General features: G+C 42.7%; 1 protein-coding gene across 1 annotated transcript in view; it reads right to left on the bottom strand.

The window, feature by feature from the left end:
- The window catches only part of grin3ba (glutamate receptor, ionotropic, N-methyl-D-aspartate 3Ba), a 43,637-nt gene extending 29,298 nt beyond the window's left edge, over positions 1 to 14,339 (bottom strand). The window contains exons 1-3 of the mRNA XM_053239577.1: positions 14,268 to 14,339; positions 12,480 to 13,192; positions 565 to 1,657 (exon numbers count right to left, since the gene is read on the bottom strand). Of these exons, the coding sequence (XP_053095552.1) occupies positions 565 to 1,657; positions 12,480 to 13,192; positions 14,268 to 14,339 (1,878 nt within the window). The remainder of the gene's footprint in view (positions 1 to 564; positions 1,658 to 12,479; positions 13,193 to 14,267) is intronic.
- Between the last annotated feature and the right edge of the window lie 5,140 nt (positions 14,340 to 19,479).

Raw genomic sequence — 19,479 nt, 5'->3', positions numbered from 1 at the left:
CTTTCTTTCTTTAAAATATAAATAACACGTAGAGCAATGCAATTTTTCATTTTGCTTGCTTTGTTCTTTTTTTAAATTTCTTTCCTCCTTTTTAAAATCACATTCTTTCTTTCTTTGCTTTGGGTTTTTTAATTTCTTCTCGTTTTTCCCTTTTTTCTTTTTTTGTCTTTGCATCTTTATTCATTTCTTTCCTTATTTTATTCCACCATCATTTATTTTATTCATCCAATCTTTATTTCTTTCTTTATTGTCCTTTCTTTATTTCCTATTCCTACTTTTTCTTCTTTCCTATCTTTCAATTTGCTTCCTTTGTTCTTTTATCCTTCCTTTTCCATTTTCTTTCCCTTGTTTATTTCTTTCATACTTTTTCTGTTACACTTTTCATTCATTAATTGATTTATGTATTAATTATTCATATGCACATATAAAGACATTATAAACACACTGATGTTTGTACAGGAAGTTATTACATCACAGCGTTCTGCAGCGTTCTGCTAATATTTTATAGCTTCTTCTGTCTAAAAGAACGAGAAGTCGGATAGATTAGCGAGTTTAGTGTCTCACCTTGGCATCGTGAATTCCCGAAACCTCCTCGAATATTTTCTCGCCCACCATTACGGCCGCTAAGTTAGCCGTGTAGCTGGAGAGCACCAGCAGGCAGAAGATGGCCCAGAGGTTCATGAGGAATCGTCCAGTCCAGCATTTTGGCGTCTTGCTTGCGACGGTTCTTCCGAACAGCACGGCGTAGCAGAGGTTGAGTGCAGAAGAATAGGAAAAGACTCGGACCCGGTTTCGTCCGTGCGGCGTCATTCCGAACGGACTCTTCCACTCGTAGAGTGTGAGGAAAAGTGCGGTGATGTGGAGCGTGATGAAGATCGCCACCCACATGGACCAGTGTAACGGCCACATGAAGGCTCCGATGGGCGCGGCCGTGTCCTTACTGCGCACCAGGATGGCCAAGCTGGTGGAGAAGAACGGGCTGGTGAAGTCCATCACTTTACTCCGCGCTGAATTGATGCTGAAGCTGGTGATGGCCACGTCGGCCGCGCCGCTCAGCAAGTCTCCCACCAGTCCGGTCCACTGCCCATTCTTCCACGCTCCGTACTTTCCATCCCCTACGATGTAGAGCTCGAAATCAAACCGCATATCCTCGGCGAGCTTCTCCAGCAGGTCGATGCAGTATCCATAGCAGCATTTGATCATCTCAGACGGTAACGAGCTGCTGTTTCTCTGCTCCAGATCTCTGAAAAGATGGTTCAGAATGTCTGAGCTGTTGGTTCGAGGGTCCAGACAAAGCTGTCCAGCCGGGCATCGGCCATCTTCATCAGCATTGCGGGTAAAAACAAACGGATGCTCCACCAAAGTCACAACGCGGAGTCTGTGCCCAGAAACAGGAAGTCCGGGTTGCCAACGTCCTCCCGGCTGGATGGTCACATCCTGATCCATCTCATCTTTCATTAATTCCGGCCAAATGCTCTTCTTATCCATCTCCAAGTGTCCAGACTGCCACTCAGCCACCGTGGCCCAGCTCGGCTGACCTAGAGCGTCCCTCTGAAGGCTCCAAATGTGGAACCCATGTGTGGTGGAAACTCTAGAGATGGAGGGATGCACGCTGACACGACCCGTCAGACCCTCGAAGGACGTGTTGGAGAAGAATCTGGCAAACACAAAAAAGAAAGAGAAAAATGGAGTCAGGTAGGAGACAGCGACGAGCCGTGAGGAGATAAACTCTAGAGAGCGAGTGATAGATCCTCATCAGATCCTCCAGTGACACGCTGGAAAGAACCCTGAGCAGCAGAGAGATGAGGAGGACAATAGCTCAGAACAGGAACGACAGAGCAATCCAATTCCTGCTGTGAATAAACACACAGGAAAGAGCGCTACGTTCCTGGATGCGTTTAAGAAGAACCTCAGACACGTGCTGCATGTTACAGAGCTGAAGACACAGAGACCACTAAAGGCTCGCTAACTCTACACTCTACTGCTCTACAGTAACTCTACAGTAACTCTACACTCTCCTGCTCTACAGTAACTCTACAGTAACTCTACACTCTCCTGCTCTACAGTAACTCTACAGTAACTCTACAGTAACTCTACACTCTACTGCTCTATAGTAACTCTACAGTAACTCTATATGCTCCTGCTCTACAGTAACTCTACAGTAACTCTACACTCTCCTGCTCTACAGTAACTCTACAGTAACTCTACACTCTCCTGCTCTACAGTAACTCTACGGTAACTCTACACTCCCCTGCTCTACAGTAACTCTACAGTAACTCTACAGTAACTCTACAGCTCTACAGTAACTCTACAGTAACTCCACAGTAACTCTACAGTAACTCTACACTCTACTGCTCTACAGTAACTCTACAGTAACTCTACACTCTCCTGCTCTACAGTAACTCTACAGTAACTCTATACTCTACTGCTCTACAGTAACTCTACAGTAACTCTATATGCTCCTGCTCTACAGTAACTCTACAGTAACTCTATACTCTCCTGCTCTACAGTAAATCTACAGTAACTCTACAGTAACTCTACAGTAACTCTACACTCTACTGCTCTACAGTAACTCTACAGTAACTCTACACTCTCCTGCTCTACAGTAACTCTACAGTAACTCTACACTCTACTGCTCTACAGTAACTCTACAGTAACTCTACAGTAACTCTATATGCTCCTGCTCTACAGTAACTCTATATGCTCCTGCTCTACAGTAACTCTATGCTCTCCTGCTCTACAGTAACTCTACACTCTCCTGCTCTACAGTAGCTCTACAGTAACTCTACACTCTCCTGCTCTATAGTAACTCTACAGTAACTCTATATGCTCCTGCTCTACAGTAACTCTACAGTAACTCTACACTCTCCTGCTCTACAGTAACTCTATACTCTCCTGCTCTACAGTAACTCTACAGTAACTCTACAGTAACTCTACACTCTCCTGCTCTACAGTAACTCTACACTCTCCTGCTCTATAGTAACTCTACAGTAACTCTATATGCTCCTGCTCTACAGTAACTCTACAGTAACTCTACACTCTCCTGCTCTACAGTAACTCTACACTCTCCTGCTCTATAGTAACTCTACAGTAACTCTACACTCTCCTGCTCTACAGTAACTCTACAGTAACTCTACACTCTCCTGCTCTATAGTAACTCTACACTCTCCTGCTCTATAGTAACTCTACAGTAACTCTACACTCTCCTGCTCTACAGTAACTCTACACTCTCCTGCTCTATAGTAACTCTACAGTAACTCTACACTCTCCTGCTCTACAGTAACTCTACAGTAACTCTACACTCTCCTGCTCTATAGTAACTCTACAGTAACTCTACACTCTCCTGCTCTATAGTAACTCTACAGTAATGCTACACTCTCCTGCTCTATAGTAACTCTACAGTAACTCTATATGCTCCTGCTCTACAGTAACTCTACAGTAACTCTACAGTCTCCTGCTCTACAGTAACTCTATACTCTCCTGCTCTACAGTAACTCTACAGTAACTCTACAGTAACTCTATACTCTCCTGCTCTACAGTAACTCTACAGTAACGCTACACTCTCCTGCTCTACAGTAACTCTACACTCTCCTGCTCTATAGTAACTCTACAGTAACTCTACACTCTCCTGCTCTACAGTAACTCTACACTCTCCTGCTCTATAGTAACTCTACAGTAACTCTACACTCTCCTGCTCTACAGTAACTCTACAGTAACGCTACACTCTCCTGCTCTATAGTAACTCTACAGTAACTCTATATGCTCCTGCTCTACAGTAAATCTACAGTAACTCTATAGTTATACTTTTTGTTTTCATTTCATTACTTTTGTTTTTTAAGTCAAAGCGGCTTACATATCTTTACAAAGAACATTAAAAAAAACAAAACAAAGATGTAAGGCCCTCAAATAAAAGGTTATGAATAAATTCCAAAACAAAAATAAAATGTCTTACTCACAACTATTAGATAGAAACCATTTAAAGAAAAGTGTATATGCATTTTTATCTGTTTCTTTTGATGTAAAAAAAATTGACAACCTGTACTGTACGGTAATCCATGTGCTGCTGGAATCTGGGAAATACCAAATTTTCCTACTTGGAAATTGCTTTGGAAATTGGGTGTTGGTTGTAGTTTGTCTCTTGTGGGCGTGGCCAGTCCAGTGTTGTTGTTGTTTTTTTTTAAGTTCTGATGAGAGTCAGTTATAGCCAAAATAAAAAGCAGTCAATTATACTATACACCTTATACATACACCACTTTCATTTAAACTGCATTTAAGTTTTCTATGTTACTAATTGCAGGTAGGAATTAAAGTCGTGAGTGGGGCACTGAAGAAATGTCAGACCGCATGTGCCACAGGACCTGTTCGAGTAATCATTCGAGACGATCGTTTGGATTTGTCGCTTCTTTACAGCATCATAACTAATGCATAGAATTGAGAAAATTGAGTCAATTGAAATGTGGTTGAACTCGTGGCACAGAGTTATGCACACAATCGTTTAAGGTCAACAATGAACAGACACTTTCACTGTTTTCACACTGGAACAGGAAACTAATCATTTCTATTCTTTTTTTACTGAAAAAAATTACAGATCAGATCTTGTATTAAGATCTTAAATCTTATATAACTCTTAACAGGCATGTCTGTCATTCTCACTGCATTATCCACTACCACTGCATTCACACACACACACACACACACACACTCACACACCCTCTGGCTGCTCGTTATAGCTGGTGATTGGCTCTCACTTATACAAATCAGTGGAGGATTCCGGATAATCTTACAGCTGATGAACACATATACTACACCAAGACGCTTCCAGAATCCTCCATTAAAAAGGAAATAAGACGAGAAAATGAATCTCGGAAAATCTCGGAGCATTAATGTCACCTCAGGAGCAGAGGAGGAGAAAGGAATGTGGTCCTCTTCAGCAGAAATCACCCATCAGCCCTGAGATTACCCAGCATCCTCGGCTGATTTATGGATGAGAACCAATCACTGGCTGGGCTTCGGAGTGTCGTGTATACGGATGAATCGTCTCAGAGCGTAATCTGCAGAGGAACATCGCTGTTTGAATCGATTTTCTCAACTCGATGCAAATTTGTTATGACACCGTAAAGAAGCGACCAATCCAAACGATCGGTCCAACGTTTCTTCAGTTCACTGCTCACAACTTTAGTTCCTACCTGCAATTAGTTCGTGTAAACGTGAAAGAAGAAAAACTTGTAAGCGTGGTTTCATCTCCTCCTGTCATATACAAGCTCTCATTAAGTGTGTACAGAGGCTTTAGGAAGCAAAATAAAGCTTAGAAGGAAGTAGCAATGATTGTCAGTGCCTCTGGTGAGTGTACGTGGCTAGTACAGTTAGCTCGCTTTGCTAATCTAATCTCAGAACAAAGCTAGTACGAAGCCGAGCACATAACGTAATTCAAACTTAAATACATCACATGATGAGCTGTAAGATTTACATTTTGGATAGTAATAGCAGAACTCGCTCCTCACCCACATGTTATATGAGAGACTTGTCACTTACTACTGCAAACACAGGCTAGCATCGAGCAACAGGAATTCGGATATTTATTGCTGTGTTTACGAAAAACATCACCACAGCGTGAACCGGAAGCAAGCAACATGAGCTGTTCCTTTAAACCTGTAATGCTCAAAGCTAAAGCTGAAAATGATTTACCATGTAGTTATCACGTAGTTATCATGTGGTTATCATGTGGTTATGTGGTCATAATGTGGTTATCATGTAGTTATCATGTAGTAATATGATAAATGATAATGCATATATCATGTGGTAATGTGGTCATAGTGTGGTAATGTGGTTAGCATGGGGCTATCATGTAGTTACGTGGTTACTATGTGGTTATCATGTTGTAATGTAGTTATGTAGTCACGTGGTTATCATGTGGTAATGTGGTCATAATATAGTAATCATGTAGTAATATGGTAAATGATAATGCATTTATCTTGTGGTTACTACGTGGTTATCATGTAGTAATGTGGTTATCATGTCGTCATGTGGTTACTATGTGGTTATCATGTAGTAATGTGGTCATCATGTGGCTATCACGTAGTCACCTGGTTACTATGTGGTTATCATGTGGCTATTATGTAGTCACGTGGTTATCATGTGGTTATCATGTGGTTATCATGTGGTTATGTGGTAATCATGTGGTTATCATGTAGTCACGTGGTTACTATGTGGTAATGTAGTTATCATGTGGTAATGTGGTTATCATGTGGTTATGTAGTTATCATGTAGTCATGTGGTTATTATGTGGTAATGTGGTTATCATGTAGTCATGTGGTTACTATGTGGTAAAGTGATTATCATGTAGTCATGTGGTAATTATGTGGTAATGTAGTTATCATGTTGTCACGTGGTTAATATGTGGTAATGTGGTTATCTTGTAGTCATGTGGTTATTATGTGGTTATCATGTAGTCATGTGGTTATTATGTGGTAATGTAGTTATCATGTGGTAATGTAGTTATCATGTGGTCATGTGGTTATCATGTGGTCATGTGGTTATCATGTGGTAATGTGGTTATTATGTGGTAATGTAGTTATCATGTGGTAATGTAGTTATCATGTGGTAATGTAGTTATCATGTAGTCATGTGGTTATCATGTGGTAATGTAGTTATCATGTAGTCATGTGGTTATCATGTGGTAATGTAGTTATCATGTGGTAATGTGGACGCCAGCACAGACGTGTAGGTGATTAATCTGCAAGCTTCATTAACTGTGAACACTAACAACATCTTTTGAGGCAAATGTGTTTGAACTGCTGCTTTAATTTCACCTCATGACCCGTATTTATCTGTAATGAGCGCCGGGTTCCGTGTGCACTAGAGGAGAGTGGAGGATGCAGGGGCTGATGGGAAATTTATGGATGGAAAAACCGAATACACAGGTCTAAAGGAGGTCACACACACACACACCTCTGTAATCTACCACTGAAAATGAAATGAGTTTGGCAAATGAATGAGGACACCTGACTATCCGGAGCTCCTCTCCTCAGCCGGAGATTTAGCCGTGACGAGCGCCGGGAGAAACGCCTCTACGGCAGACGAGGACAAAAACCATCTCACAAAGTCACGAAGAATTCCACATTTCCATCCATCACCACCGTCTGCGTTGTTTTTCACAAAAAATGAGCTCATTGCTGTCAAGTTCAACTAAGAAGAAACCTATATTTAATATTTCAGGAAAAGTAAAGATACCTTACTGAGAAATAAATCCTGTTTAAGTTACAGACGTGACAAATATTCGAGCAGAACAGCGGATCTCAAAGCGCGAGGCACAGACCGGTCCATAATTTTCTAAATTTATTACATGTTATAATCCGTCATTATTGATGTTATTACACCTAGAAATAATTTATAACTGAAACCTAATGATCATTTTCATAACATTTATTCTACAAGTGGAAAATGCAGAAATAATAAAAAAAAATTATTACACAAACGTTTGTTTGTAAAATAATTTGTTTTACACTTTAAGGACTAAAAATTTTAATAAACCGAAGATTTATTTATTAAAGACAGATTCAAAGTTACTAATATAAGTTACTGTACTCAAGTATGTCAATTATATGCTTATAAAAAAAACAGTAGAATTTTTCCATGTTGTTTTACATGTTTTATATTTCATCAATTTTTTTTTCGTAAAAAAATAAAAAATTCTACTCCACCATCTTCTTTTGTGAAACCGTAACGTAGTATGACTGTTATTCCTGAAGCTAACATTACAGCTAGCTTACACAAGCTAACCTGACAGGATTTTTAAATCTATAAAAAAGTGTAAAGAATCAGTTTAAGTGCAGAAAAATGATCATAAAGTTTCAATCACTGCACTGAAGACGCGATGCTGATCTACAGCTTCTAACACACTGTAAAACAGCGTCATCGCTAATTTCTCAGCATTCAGCTAACAGCGTCTCGCTAACTGTGTCACCTAAAACTAGCTAAATTTCAAATTACACTCATTTTTAACTTTTACAGCTGTTTCAGAAATGGAACTGACAAACTAAAATAATAATAAATAGCGTTAAAAATATTTTGCTGAAATTCTTTTAGGCTAAAAACATCTTTTTGGAGTTGTTTTCTTTTAGTTTAGAAATGTCGAAATTAGGATTAGCACACCAAATAAAAAAAAAAAAAAAAAGAAAAGATTTTTCTTCAGTGTTTCTGGCAGGTGGTCTAACAGGTGAGAGGCCTCAGGTAGAGCTGGATGATATGATGATGTAATATTGATATCATGATACAGCATGTCACAGTACACTTTCCTGAGACGCCACGATGATGATGATCTGTTTATTACACTTTTAATGTGTGTTTTTAAAGAACTGGAAGCAACTGATGTGACATTTTTGTAGACAATAAATAAAGTATCATTGTATTGTAAGTATATTGTGTGTGGCAGAAATGGCTTTGAGAATCGTGATACGATATTTCCGTCACATCGCTCAGCCCGAGCCTCCGATCAGCACACTGAGTATAAACTGAAACGGGAAAGAAGACAGTGATAAATGTTGACCTCGTGTCAAATAAGGAAGATGCTGTGGACGATGAAAGGCAATAAAACTTCCATCACTCAGGAGTTTTCTGGAGAATGAAGCCTGACTCAGGCTAAAAAAGGCAAAACCCACACACACACACACACACACACACACACCGTAAGCATCACGCAGATGAAGAACATTACTGAATCCTAAACAAGCTGCTTTATTTACAGCACCATAAACAGAATTTTAAAATTCAGATCTTCTGCCTTTTTTCCTTTTCAGACTGATTGCAGTGTAGATTTATTCTTAATAAAACACTAAAAAAATCAATCAGGTGAAGCGTAATGGACAGGCAGCGTACACAGCGCCTCAGCTGGGAAATGACTGAGCTCCTGAGATGGATTTTTCTGTCCTGTTCTGGATTTCATCAGTCGATCACTGCGTCCTCTCACTCTCACTGAGAGAGAGAGAGAGAGAGAGAGAGAGAGAGTGGGAGACAGAGGGAGAGGGAGAGAGAGAGAGAGAGAGAGACAGAGAAAGGGAGAGACAGAGAGAGAGGGAGGGAGGGAGAGAGAGAGGGAGAGAGAGAGAAAGGGAGAGACAGACAGAGGGTGAGACAGAGAGAGAGAGAGAGAGAGAGAGAGAGAGAGAGGGAGAGAGGGAGACAGAGAGATAGAGAGAGAGAGAGAGAGAGGGAGAGAGAGAGAGAGAGAGACAGGGAGAGAGAGACAGAGAGAGAGAGAGTGGGAGACAGAGAGAGAGAGAGAGAGGGAGAGAGGGAGACAGAGAGAGAGAGAGAGAGAGAGAGAGAGAGAAAGAGAAAGGGAGAGACAGACAGGGAGAGAGAGAGACAGACAGAGGGAGAGAGTGAGAGAGAGAGAGAGAGAGAGAGAGAGAGGGAGAGAGAGGGAGAGAGAGAGAGAGAGAGAGAGAGAGGGAGAGGGAGAGGGAGAGAGAGAGAGAGAGAGAGAGAGGGGGACAGAAAGACAGAGAGAGAGAGAGGGAGAGAGGGAGAGGGAGAGGGAGCTCCGGCACTGAACACCACGAAGCCTGAAGCTCTTTGAGAAGTCGATTCACACTTGTGCGTCTTCTGTTCTCACTAATTATCCTCCTGTTTTTATGTTTCTTTCTATTAACCCTTTCATACACAGAAATAATAGAAAATATAAATCAGCTCCAGATCACTTTAGAGTTACTGTAATGTAACACACATCATTATTCTCACAGCAGCACGTCTCTGATGCATCTCTGCAAACGTTCTACACAAAAATCATAAATTCAGTTTATAAACATTTATATCTTTATAGATCATTTAGTGGCAGAATCAACACCAGTGCAATCTGCTGCATCGTGCGAGTCCTGAACTGCACACTGTACATCTACATCTACAGCTACATCTACATCTACAGCTACATCTACAGCTACAGCTACATCTACAGCTACATCTACAGCTACAGCTACAGCTACATCTACAGCTACATCTACATCTACAGCTACATCTACAGCTACATCTACAGCTACAGCTACAGCTACATCTACATCTACAGCTACATCTACATCTACATCTACAGCTACATCTACATCTACAGCTACATCTACAGCTACAGCTACATCTACAGCTACATCTACAGCTACAGCTACATCTACATCTACAGCTACATCTACAGCTACAGCTACATCTACAGCTACAGCTACAGCTACATCTACAGCTACATCACAGTGTAAATCTAACACTGATATTTAAAAAAAGTAATATATTTAATACATTAAAAAAATCTAAAGAATCTGGACACGTTTTAAAGGGATTTATGCATGAAATGGTTTATTTATAAAGTGACCTTGAGTGTGAGAAAGTTAGCGCGCCCGGGAGTCGCGATAAACCTCTTTATCCAGTGTAACTTCACCACACATGCAGCATAAAATATCCACTGCACTCTCTAATCACACTTCACACGCTAATCTCTAACTAATCTAATCTGCTGGTGCAAGCTGATCGCTAACTTTCAGCCACGACAGCAGAGCGAGAGAGAGAGAGCGAGAGAGAGAGAGAGAGAGAGTAAATTAAATCAGTATTGTAGTTATGTAATGTGTGGAACTCCCAGAGGAATGATGGCCGGGAATATTAAACGCTAAATCGTTCCGTCCTCAAGGCACCGCCGCTTTAATTGCCTTTCTCAAAGAAAATGCCGACGTAGCTCACGCCTTTTGTGTTGCTAATAGAGACAAGTGCGCTATGTGCTAATGTGCTAGTGTGCTAACCTGATAGAACGAGGACATAAAGACTCGGGAGAGAGAGAAAGACTTCACTTTAAAGGAAAGGGGAAAGGAAGGTTAAAAAAAAAAAAAGATGAGGGGTGTTAAAGAGGAAGAAGGAGGCGTGGCCTCTGTACCTGTCAGTCTCAGTGAAAGAGGCGTGGCCTCTGTACCTGTCAGTCTCAGTGAAAGAGGCGTGGCCTCTGTACCTGTCAGTCTCATTGAAAGAGGCTTGGCCTCTGTACCTGTCAGTCTCAGTGAAAGAGGCGTGGCCTCTGTACCTGTCAGTCTCAGTGAAAGAGGCGTGGCCTCTGTACCTGTCAGTCTCAGTGAAAGAGGCTTGGCCTCTGTACCTGTCAGTCTCAGTGAAAGAGGCGTGGCCTCTGTACCTGTCAGTCTCATTGAAAGAGGCTTGGCCTCTGTACCTGTCAGTCTCATTGAAAGAGGCGTGGCCTCTGTACCTGTCAGTCTCATTGAAAGAGGCTTGACCTCTGTGTGTCAGTCCCAGTGAAGGAGGCGTGGCCTCTGTGTGTCAGTCTCAGTGAAGGAGGCGTGGCCTCTGTGTGTCAGTCCCCATGAAGGAGGTGTGGCCTCTGTGTGTCAGTCTCAGTGAAGGAGGCGTGGCCTCTGTGTGTCAGTCTCAGTGAAGGAGGCGTGGCCTCTGTGTGTCAGTCTCAGTGAAGGAGGCGTGGCCTCTGTGTGTCAGTCTCAGTGAAGGAGGCGTGGCCTCTGTGTGTCAGTCCCCGTGAAGGAGGTGTGGCCTCTGTGTGTCAGTCTCAGTGAAGGCGGCGTGGCCTCTGTGTGTCGGTCTCAGTGAAGGAGGCGTGGCCTCTGTGTGTCGGTCTCAGTGAAGGAGGCGTGGACTCTGTGTGTCAGTCCCAGTGAAGGAGGCGTGGCCTCTGTACCTGTCAGTCTCAGTGAAGGAGGCGTGGCCTCTGTGTGTCGGTCTCAGTGAAGGAGGCGTGGCCTCTGTGTGTCAGTCCCAGTGAAGGAGGCGTGGCCTCTGTACCTGTCAGTCTCAGTGAAGGAGGCGTGGCCTCTGTACCTGTCAGTGTCAGTGAAGGAGGCGTGGCCTCCGTGCCTGTCAGTCACAGTGAAGGGGGTGTGGCCTCTGTGCCTGTCAGTAACAGTGAAGGGGGTGTGGCCTCTGTATCTGTCAGTCCCAGTGAAGGGGGCGTGGCCTCTGTGGGCTTTAAGTGTATATATTTCATCCATCATGTTGATACTTGATTTTTGTCAATGACAGAAAAATAAATGTACAGATAGACAACCAGAGAGACAGACAGACAGATGAACTGAGAGACAGAGAGACAGACAGATGAACTGAGAGACAGACAGACAGTCAGAGAGACAGACAGTCGATCTGAGAGACAGACAGATGAACTGAGAGACAGAGAGACAGACAGATGAACTGAGAGACAGACAGACAGTCAGAGAGACAGACAGACAGACAGACAGAGAGACAGACAGACAGAGAGACAGACAGATGAAATGAGAGACAGACAGACAGACAGACAGACAGACAGAGAGACAGACAGATGAACTGAGAGACAGACAGACAGACAGACAGACAGAGAGACAGACAGATGAACTGAGAGACAGACAGACAGACAGACAGACAGACAGAGAGACAGACAGACAGATGAACTGAGAGACAGACAGACAGACAGACTGTACCTGTCAGTCACAGTGAAGTGTCTTCCCCATGCTCACCTGGACAGGTAGTGTCCGGATGACAGCACCTCGTGTTTATTGGGCTTGTCGAAGCAGTTGACCATGTTCTGGATGAGCGCCAGGTCGGGTCGCACCACGCTGGCGTCGGACACGGCCCGGCCCACCAGCTGCAGCGCGTCGCCGATGTAGGAGCTGAGCGGTCTGCGCTCCGGCTGTCCGTACGCTAGCAGGCCTTTCGGAGACCCGACAGCACTTAAAGCGTCCGGGTTCAGGGGCAGTCCTAGAACCCAGAGCGTGTGTCCGAGTCGCGTCGCTCCGCGCAAAACCAAGCTCACACACTCCGGGTCCGACCCGAACACGACCGCGCTGGAATGCACGGCGGATGGGGTTCGGGTCATGAGCTGTGAGAGGAGCTCGCTCACTTCCTGTTCCTTATCAGCTACTTCCTGTGACGCATCCTCGGGCTTTTTATGTAACATAAATTTGTTGTTGTTGTTGTTATTAGCTTCCTCCTCACTCGATGAAGATGCCCAGTGACTGGAAAGGTCAAGGGTTTCCCACAGATGCCAGTGTGAGCCGTTTAGCCCGGCCCGCCCCCGCTGGTGGAGGTGTTCTAACACCCCGGCGTCGCCCCCTCCGGGGCACATCACCGCCGCCCCGCCCCGCCACCCCGCTCGCACCAGAACCGACAGAAGCAGCTCAGCCAATCCAGATGCAGGGACATGAGTCAGCATCTGCAGGTGGAACCGGTTCTGAAAATCAGAAAACACACACACACACACGCAAACACGCGCACACACACACACACACACACACAGTGAGTATTTTAGACCAGGCGTTCCCAAACTCGGGGTCATGACCTCATCGCTTGATTTACAAATGGGCTTGTGGGAGGAACACACAATCCTCCTCCTCCGCTATTCATTTATTTTACAAATTAATATTACAAACATCGCTCTAACGATTAATACACATTTTGTGTTCTGCTACGAGGGTGAGACAAAAAAAAAAAGGGTGACAAATTAGAATCAAATCAAACTTTTTCCTCGTGACTGACTCGGTGGAACAACAGAACTCGAGAACACAAACAGGAAAAAACACAACAATGTTTATTGAATATGGATTTAGAAGCGTGACGGTCAGAAGCGTAGCTAGAAATGAACTTCAGGGTGGGAGGAGGAAACGTACTTAATAAAATCCCCATGTGAGCTGCACTGTTACACTGATAAGTGCTCATGCATCACGGGTGGATGTGGGACAGGTCCATCATCACGATCCATCATCAACCCATCTCCATTTTAATCACATTGCCATTAAATACCTTGACCACTGGAAATGATTAAAATGCTAGTTATAATGCTACTTATAAAAGCGTTTTCTCCTCCTGCAATAAAGCCTCAGTGCTTCCTCGTCAGAAACCTCCACATCTCTGCGCTCAGACTCGAACAGATTCATGATCCTGATTGGTTTCTTACCGCAGCAGCTGCTAGCCAATGAAATGCAATTATACAAATAAAAGGAGTTTGGTGTTTAGGCGGTTAAATATGGAACTGTAAAGACCTTTTATGAACATCATTATAGTGCAATTACTGTGCAAACCATGCCGTATAATCAGCTGCGCTGGACGTGTTACCCACAATTAAACATTTGGAATGGACAGAAGATAGTTTTAGGGCAGTTCAAATCTAGCTACTCCTGTGCTGATGGGAAATAACGCTGAGAAAAAGTTTTGGAACCCCTACTTTAGACCTTCATGTCAACAAAATGCAAAATAATAGCAGTGTGGAGAAGGAGAATCTCTCTAACGAGTTCCTGTGTGTGTTAGACTGACTCACAGCGACCCAGCACGCTCATTTCCCCGCCCACACCACGGGACCTCGTGTCCTCCGCTCGGTCCATTACGCCCACTAACCTGCGGTCTGAATCTGCCCATCACCTTTAATCCTTTTTACCGTTCCTGTCTGCTCCATTTCAGGTCACGTTAAACATGATATCACATTACCTCTGAGGCACATTAAGAATATTAATCACCGCTGATGTATTCCAGATTCTCACTCCGCTTTACACTCTTTACATTCATCACACGGGTCCTGCACCTACGCGGGGTTCTCCAGCTCCCTTCAACACTCGGACCGTTCATCAGCCGAGCTTTCCTCTACGGCCGAACTGCCGAGGCTCTAACTAGCCCGACTATTAATGACCAGTCCTCCTCTGAATATATTAAAACCAATACATCTGCACTCACGAGTGAAATCTGTACAGTACTCCAACCTCTCAGTGCCGAGGCGAGAACGCTCCCATGTGCGCCTCTTCGCTACAGATTTACTGACTTTCTCCAAACCAAGAGCAAGGAAAAGTATCAGCAGTTTGGACACACAGTACTGCAAAGAAAAGAAATGCTGTAGAGTAAAGACGCCTTCAAAAATACTGAAACTAAATGTTTCTACATTTTAAAAACTCCTATAAAGAGCAGTAAACAGTAATAAATGAAACAAAGTCAGTATTTAATGTGACGATCCTTCACTTTAAATAAATAAAGCAGTATCTGAGGTGCAGTGTGTGCAGTTTTATAAGGAAATGAGCTGGAAGTGTTACTGAGCATCTTGCAGAAGCAGCCACAGTTCTTCTGGAGACTTTGACTGTCGACTCGCTTCTTATTTCTGCAGCGAAACCCAGCAGCCTTCATTATGTTTTTATCTGAAAAGTGTCTCTTATGGAATCTGCTGCTTTCTTTACTGACATACAAACATTTTTCTGTAACGTTTCATTTTGTGCTGGAAAACTAATGTTTGGAATCTAAAATGGTTTTGTACTGAATCAATAATGTAGAAGTCAGAAAATAAACATCTATAACAGTTTGTACTAAAGAGAATAAGTCCTAAGACTTTTACACAGGACTGTATTTCCACTCAGAAACTTCTGCACCTTTTTTCACTTCACTCTTTTACCTCCTTTCACACGCTCTGATTTAACTCATCAGCTAATCACTAAAGTCTTCATGGGCTGAATTTATCGCAGTAAAGAAAGAAAAAAACACAATTCTCTTTAGAGCAGCGACTCTCCTGAGCTAGAAGTTTTCTGGAAACTTTCTTTTTCTCTTCAAGCCATCCACTCGCAGTTTCAGTCCTACGCGTTTCCTCTCCTGTTATAAGGAACATCATTATTATTTCATCACTTTGAGCTGAAAGTGGGTGCACAGATCCAAAAAAAAAACCCCAACAAGCACAGATTGGACATTCAGAAAACCTCCCCATTCTCCAGCGTATTCCCATCATCATCATCAGGCTTAATGGAAGGAGTCTCCAGTGTCAGCGCGTCACGTAACTGTAAGCTTCCTGACGTCTTCAGGACACAGGAGTTTACGCTTCTTTGCGGTTTCTCGCTACCAAAAAACACGTGTGTTATTTTTGTCTTATTAACTTGAAGAGTGAGAAGAAAGAGAGGCAGGTGAGAGAACGAACTCGTCTCGAGGAGATTAAATGTAACTATAAATGGATAAAAAGCACAACATATAAATGTTGATCGTGGGCAAATTGCTGGTACACAGTACGAGGAATAAATCACTTAGGGAACTTCAGGGTGGTAACAGGAACTCCTCTTCATCACACTACTTCGTCGTGGATTATTTTCCTACAGCAGCATGACACACACAGTGTTTCACTCCTTCCTTTACTCCGTCGCTGTGTGTGGTGAAGTTTTGTAGTTTTGAATTTTGTCTTATATTTCATAAGATTTTGACAGACTGCTGTAACCACACTAAACACTCAAAATGGTGTATAACCCAATTTTTGACACACGACTCAGTGTGTGTGTGTGTGTGTGTGATGTGCTAGATGAGGAGGAAAACACAGCGTTTGAAATAACTGATGATGTAGCGAGAGTGTGTTCCTTTTACTCTGCAGAAATCCGCTTAATGCGACAGAATTTGCATCTTTTTGATGTGACGCTACGAGGTCGGGTTGTGTGTGTAAATAATCTCTCGCTGCGAGTGTGTGTTAGACGCAGCGTTTATTGCAGTATGTTTTGTGCCTGTATCATTTGATGTTGATGAATATGAATATAAATACGAGCAAACGATGAACACTTGGTGGACATTACGCTGCAGTGTGTGTCATAAATCTTCTGTTTAGATTGTCGGGATTTAAGGTGTTTTCCGTTTATTCGTTATTCCTCCTCATTCATCTGTGTTCGTTCTTCTAAATTCCCTTAAAGCATCAACGCAGGAGCTGTCTGTCTGATTATATACCTGCTTATCTGCTATAGATTTACAGAAGTGTAGAGTTAAGAACATACGCAGTGAGGATTTAATCCAGAAATCACACACATCAGACCTCAGAGCTCAGACGTGACTACAGAGAAGTTACGTGAGAGTTACGCACAGGGGGCGGAGTTTATCTAAAACAGAGGCGTGTCTAAATTACGCTCGAGTCTGATCTGGAGCTTAAGCGCATGTTACTTGCGTGATTTGTGAGTGAGGAGCAGCGTTAAGTCCAGCGCCACCGTCTGACTGTTTAATATAACTACAACACGTCACGCTGGAATTGATGCTCTGGCTGTAAACACACACACACACACACACTGTTTAAGGTCAATATTAAATACATAAATATGACATTATTCATTCATTAATAATATCTTCACTTTAAAATCCATGAAAAGTTTTTTCCACGCGGAGGACATGGGAGGAGACGCGTCTTAATCAGAGACACGGTTTATCTGGAGGAGGGAATATTTTCAGGATAAAGTGATGAATGAAGGTAAAGTTTCTCTGTAAGCGTAGCAGATGAGCGCTAGGTCAGATTATCCTTCACACCGCGAGCACGTTTTCTCTACAGCATCGAATTAACACCAACACTGACTTTATTTTATTAATTCATCAAATCAACATAGTGAATTAAAAGTGTGATAAAATCTCCTACATCTCTCACACACACATTACGATTTCATCACATCCATTTACAGTCTCGTGGCTTCATTAAGTTGCGCTCGAGTAACTGTCAGAGCTCCATATAAATAAATAAATAAATAAAATGTAAAATAATAGTCTGCGCTGGATCAAGTGCTATTCTATGAGCTGCTGAATAATGAGTGTGGAAGCCATTTTGTTCAGTTAAACCAGTGATTAATGTGAGAATTAAAGCTAGCTCTATGCGTGCAGTGATATATCGCTGATATACGAGACTCCTGTTACATTTATTTCAACACTCGCAAAATCTTCTCACTCAGATATCATCACATTAGTCTTTTTAGTTTTCATTTTTACATTCTCGATTTTATGTTACATATAACAGTATTACCTTCAACAGCAAAGGAAAAAAAACACTAGATCTGATTTTAATAATCTGAATATGGAGATCTGAAAATCCACTTTAAGCAGCTGCGTAACCCGACTCTGAATACCAGGAACTTTCCTTGCATAAATACTGACATACCTTCTGGACTTTGAATATAGTGTATATACAGTATGTGCTGCTTTGCCTATAAGTCTCTGTGTGTATACACACACAAGCACCACACACACAATGTCAGAGTTATTGTTTTTCTGAGGATAATCCAATACCCAAATCATATCTGCTCCTACGGTGGTCCCGATCCATTGATGGATGCGGTGGAGGGGCGCCAATACTTTGTGCACAGGAACAGTTGGGCTCAGGAAGTAATTGTACGCACGCGGCGTGACCTGTGTGGTCGGGAGACGTTATAAACTGCAGCTCGGCGTGTATTATAATAAAAGCGTCTGCATGTCGATCATTCTCGAGGCTGAATATCCCGCGCTGTGTCTTTTCATCACAGTTTGTCCCTCGTGGCCTGCGCATGAATAATAAAGGCGTAAAAAACTGCAGAAATCCATTTTTCATGACAAAAAGCCACCTCTCGGGCGAAAACAGCGAAATCGTTTAATTCGTTAGCACTGAACTGGCAGTGACCTTGCTCCTGCGGGAGTGCCCTTATTATGCACACTCAGCGCTAAAGGAGATGAACAGAGCGATCGCAAACCTCCAAACAGGAAGAACAGAGCGAAAAATCCGTCTTCTTCACGTCTCATGATGACAAATAAGCTCATAACTAATAAGCAGAATCAATTCTTCTGCCTAAAGGCCTGTGGTAAAAGAGACAGATCGCTCCAGAGTGGCAGGCTTTTCATGGACTCTGACAGGGAAGTGTGTGTGCGTGTGTGTGTGTGTGTGTGTGTGCGCGTGTGCGTGTGTGTGTGCGTGTGTGTGTGTGTGTGTGTGTGTGTGTGCGTGTTCAGAGAGTGTTTAAACCTGGAGGGCACCAAGAGCAGACATCATGGGGCAAAAAAAATCAGCGAAACAGTGGAGCTTCTGCGTGACTGGAATATTAATATAACTCAGAAAAGTATCAAAAAGAGTCTACAAGAAAGAGCCACACTGAATCCTGCACTCTGATTGGTCGTCAGGTGTTGATTAGTTTTCCAGAACAGCAGCTCTGACAGTAGCGCAGGTTTATATTAATGCGCTCGTTCTAATACGTTATGGTTTCTATAGTAACAGCTCATTCACAGGGACGTGTACAGCGGATTCAAAAAAAGGGTGTAATCGTTAATATGTCGATGTTTTCTTGAAGTAAGGAGATGTTTATGTAACATCTAAGGAAGGAGTCTCCAGTGTCAGAGGTAAAGCTGTAACTGTAAGTTTTCCGACATCGTCAGGACAGAGGAGTTTACGCTTCTTTGCGGTTTCTCAGTAACATGCGGAACAAGCTGCGTTGTTTTATCTTATTGAGTTGAAGAGAGAGAATAAAGAGAGGCTGGTGAGGGAACGAGTGTTTATAGCTGCTATAACGTAAGTAACAACAGGAACTCTCTCATTTAATGAACATTAAATGGAACTATAAACTGATCAAATGTATGACTTTAATAAATTAAAATTTGTTATTGCCGTGTTGTTAAAATTGCTGCGGTGTAAGAGGAATAAAACACAAAGTGATGCGTCATCACACCACTCCGTCACTCATAATGCTCACACAACCGTCCTGATTTCTGAGCTGATGTCATGGCCTGATTAACTCACAGACT

Source organism: Pangasianodon hypophthalmus, chromosome 14 (assembly GCF_027358585.1).
Source record: "Pangasianodon hypophthalmus isolate fPanHyp1 chromosome 14, fPanHyp1.pri, whole genome shotgun sequence".
Lineage (NCBI taxonomy): Eukaryota > Metazoa > Chordata > Actinopteri > Siluriformes > Pangasiidae > Pangasianodon > Pangasianodon hypophthalmus.
This window is presented reverse-complemented; position numbering and strand designations above follow the sequence as displayed.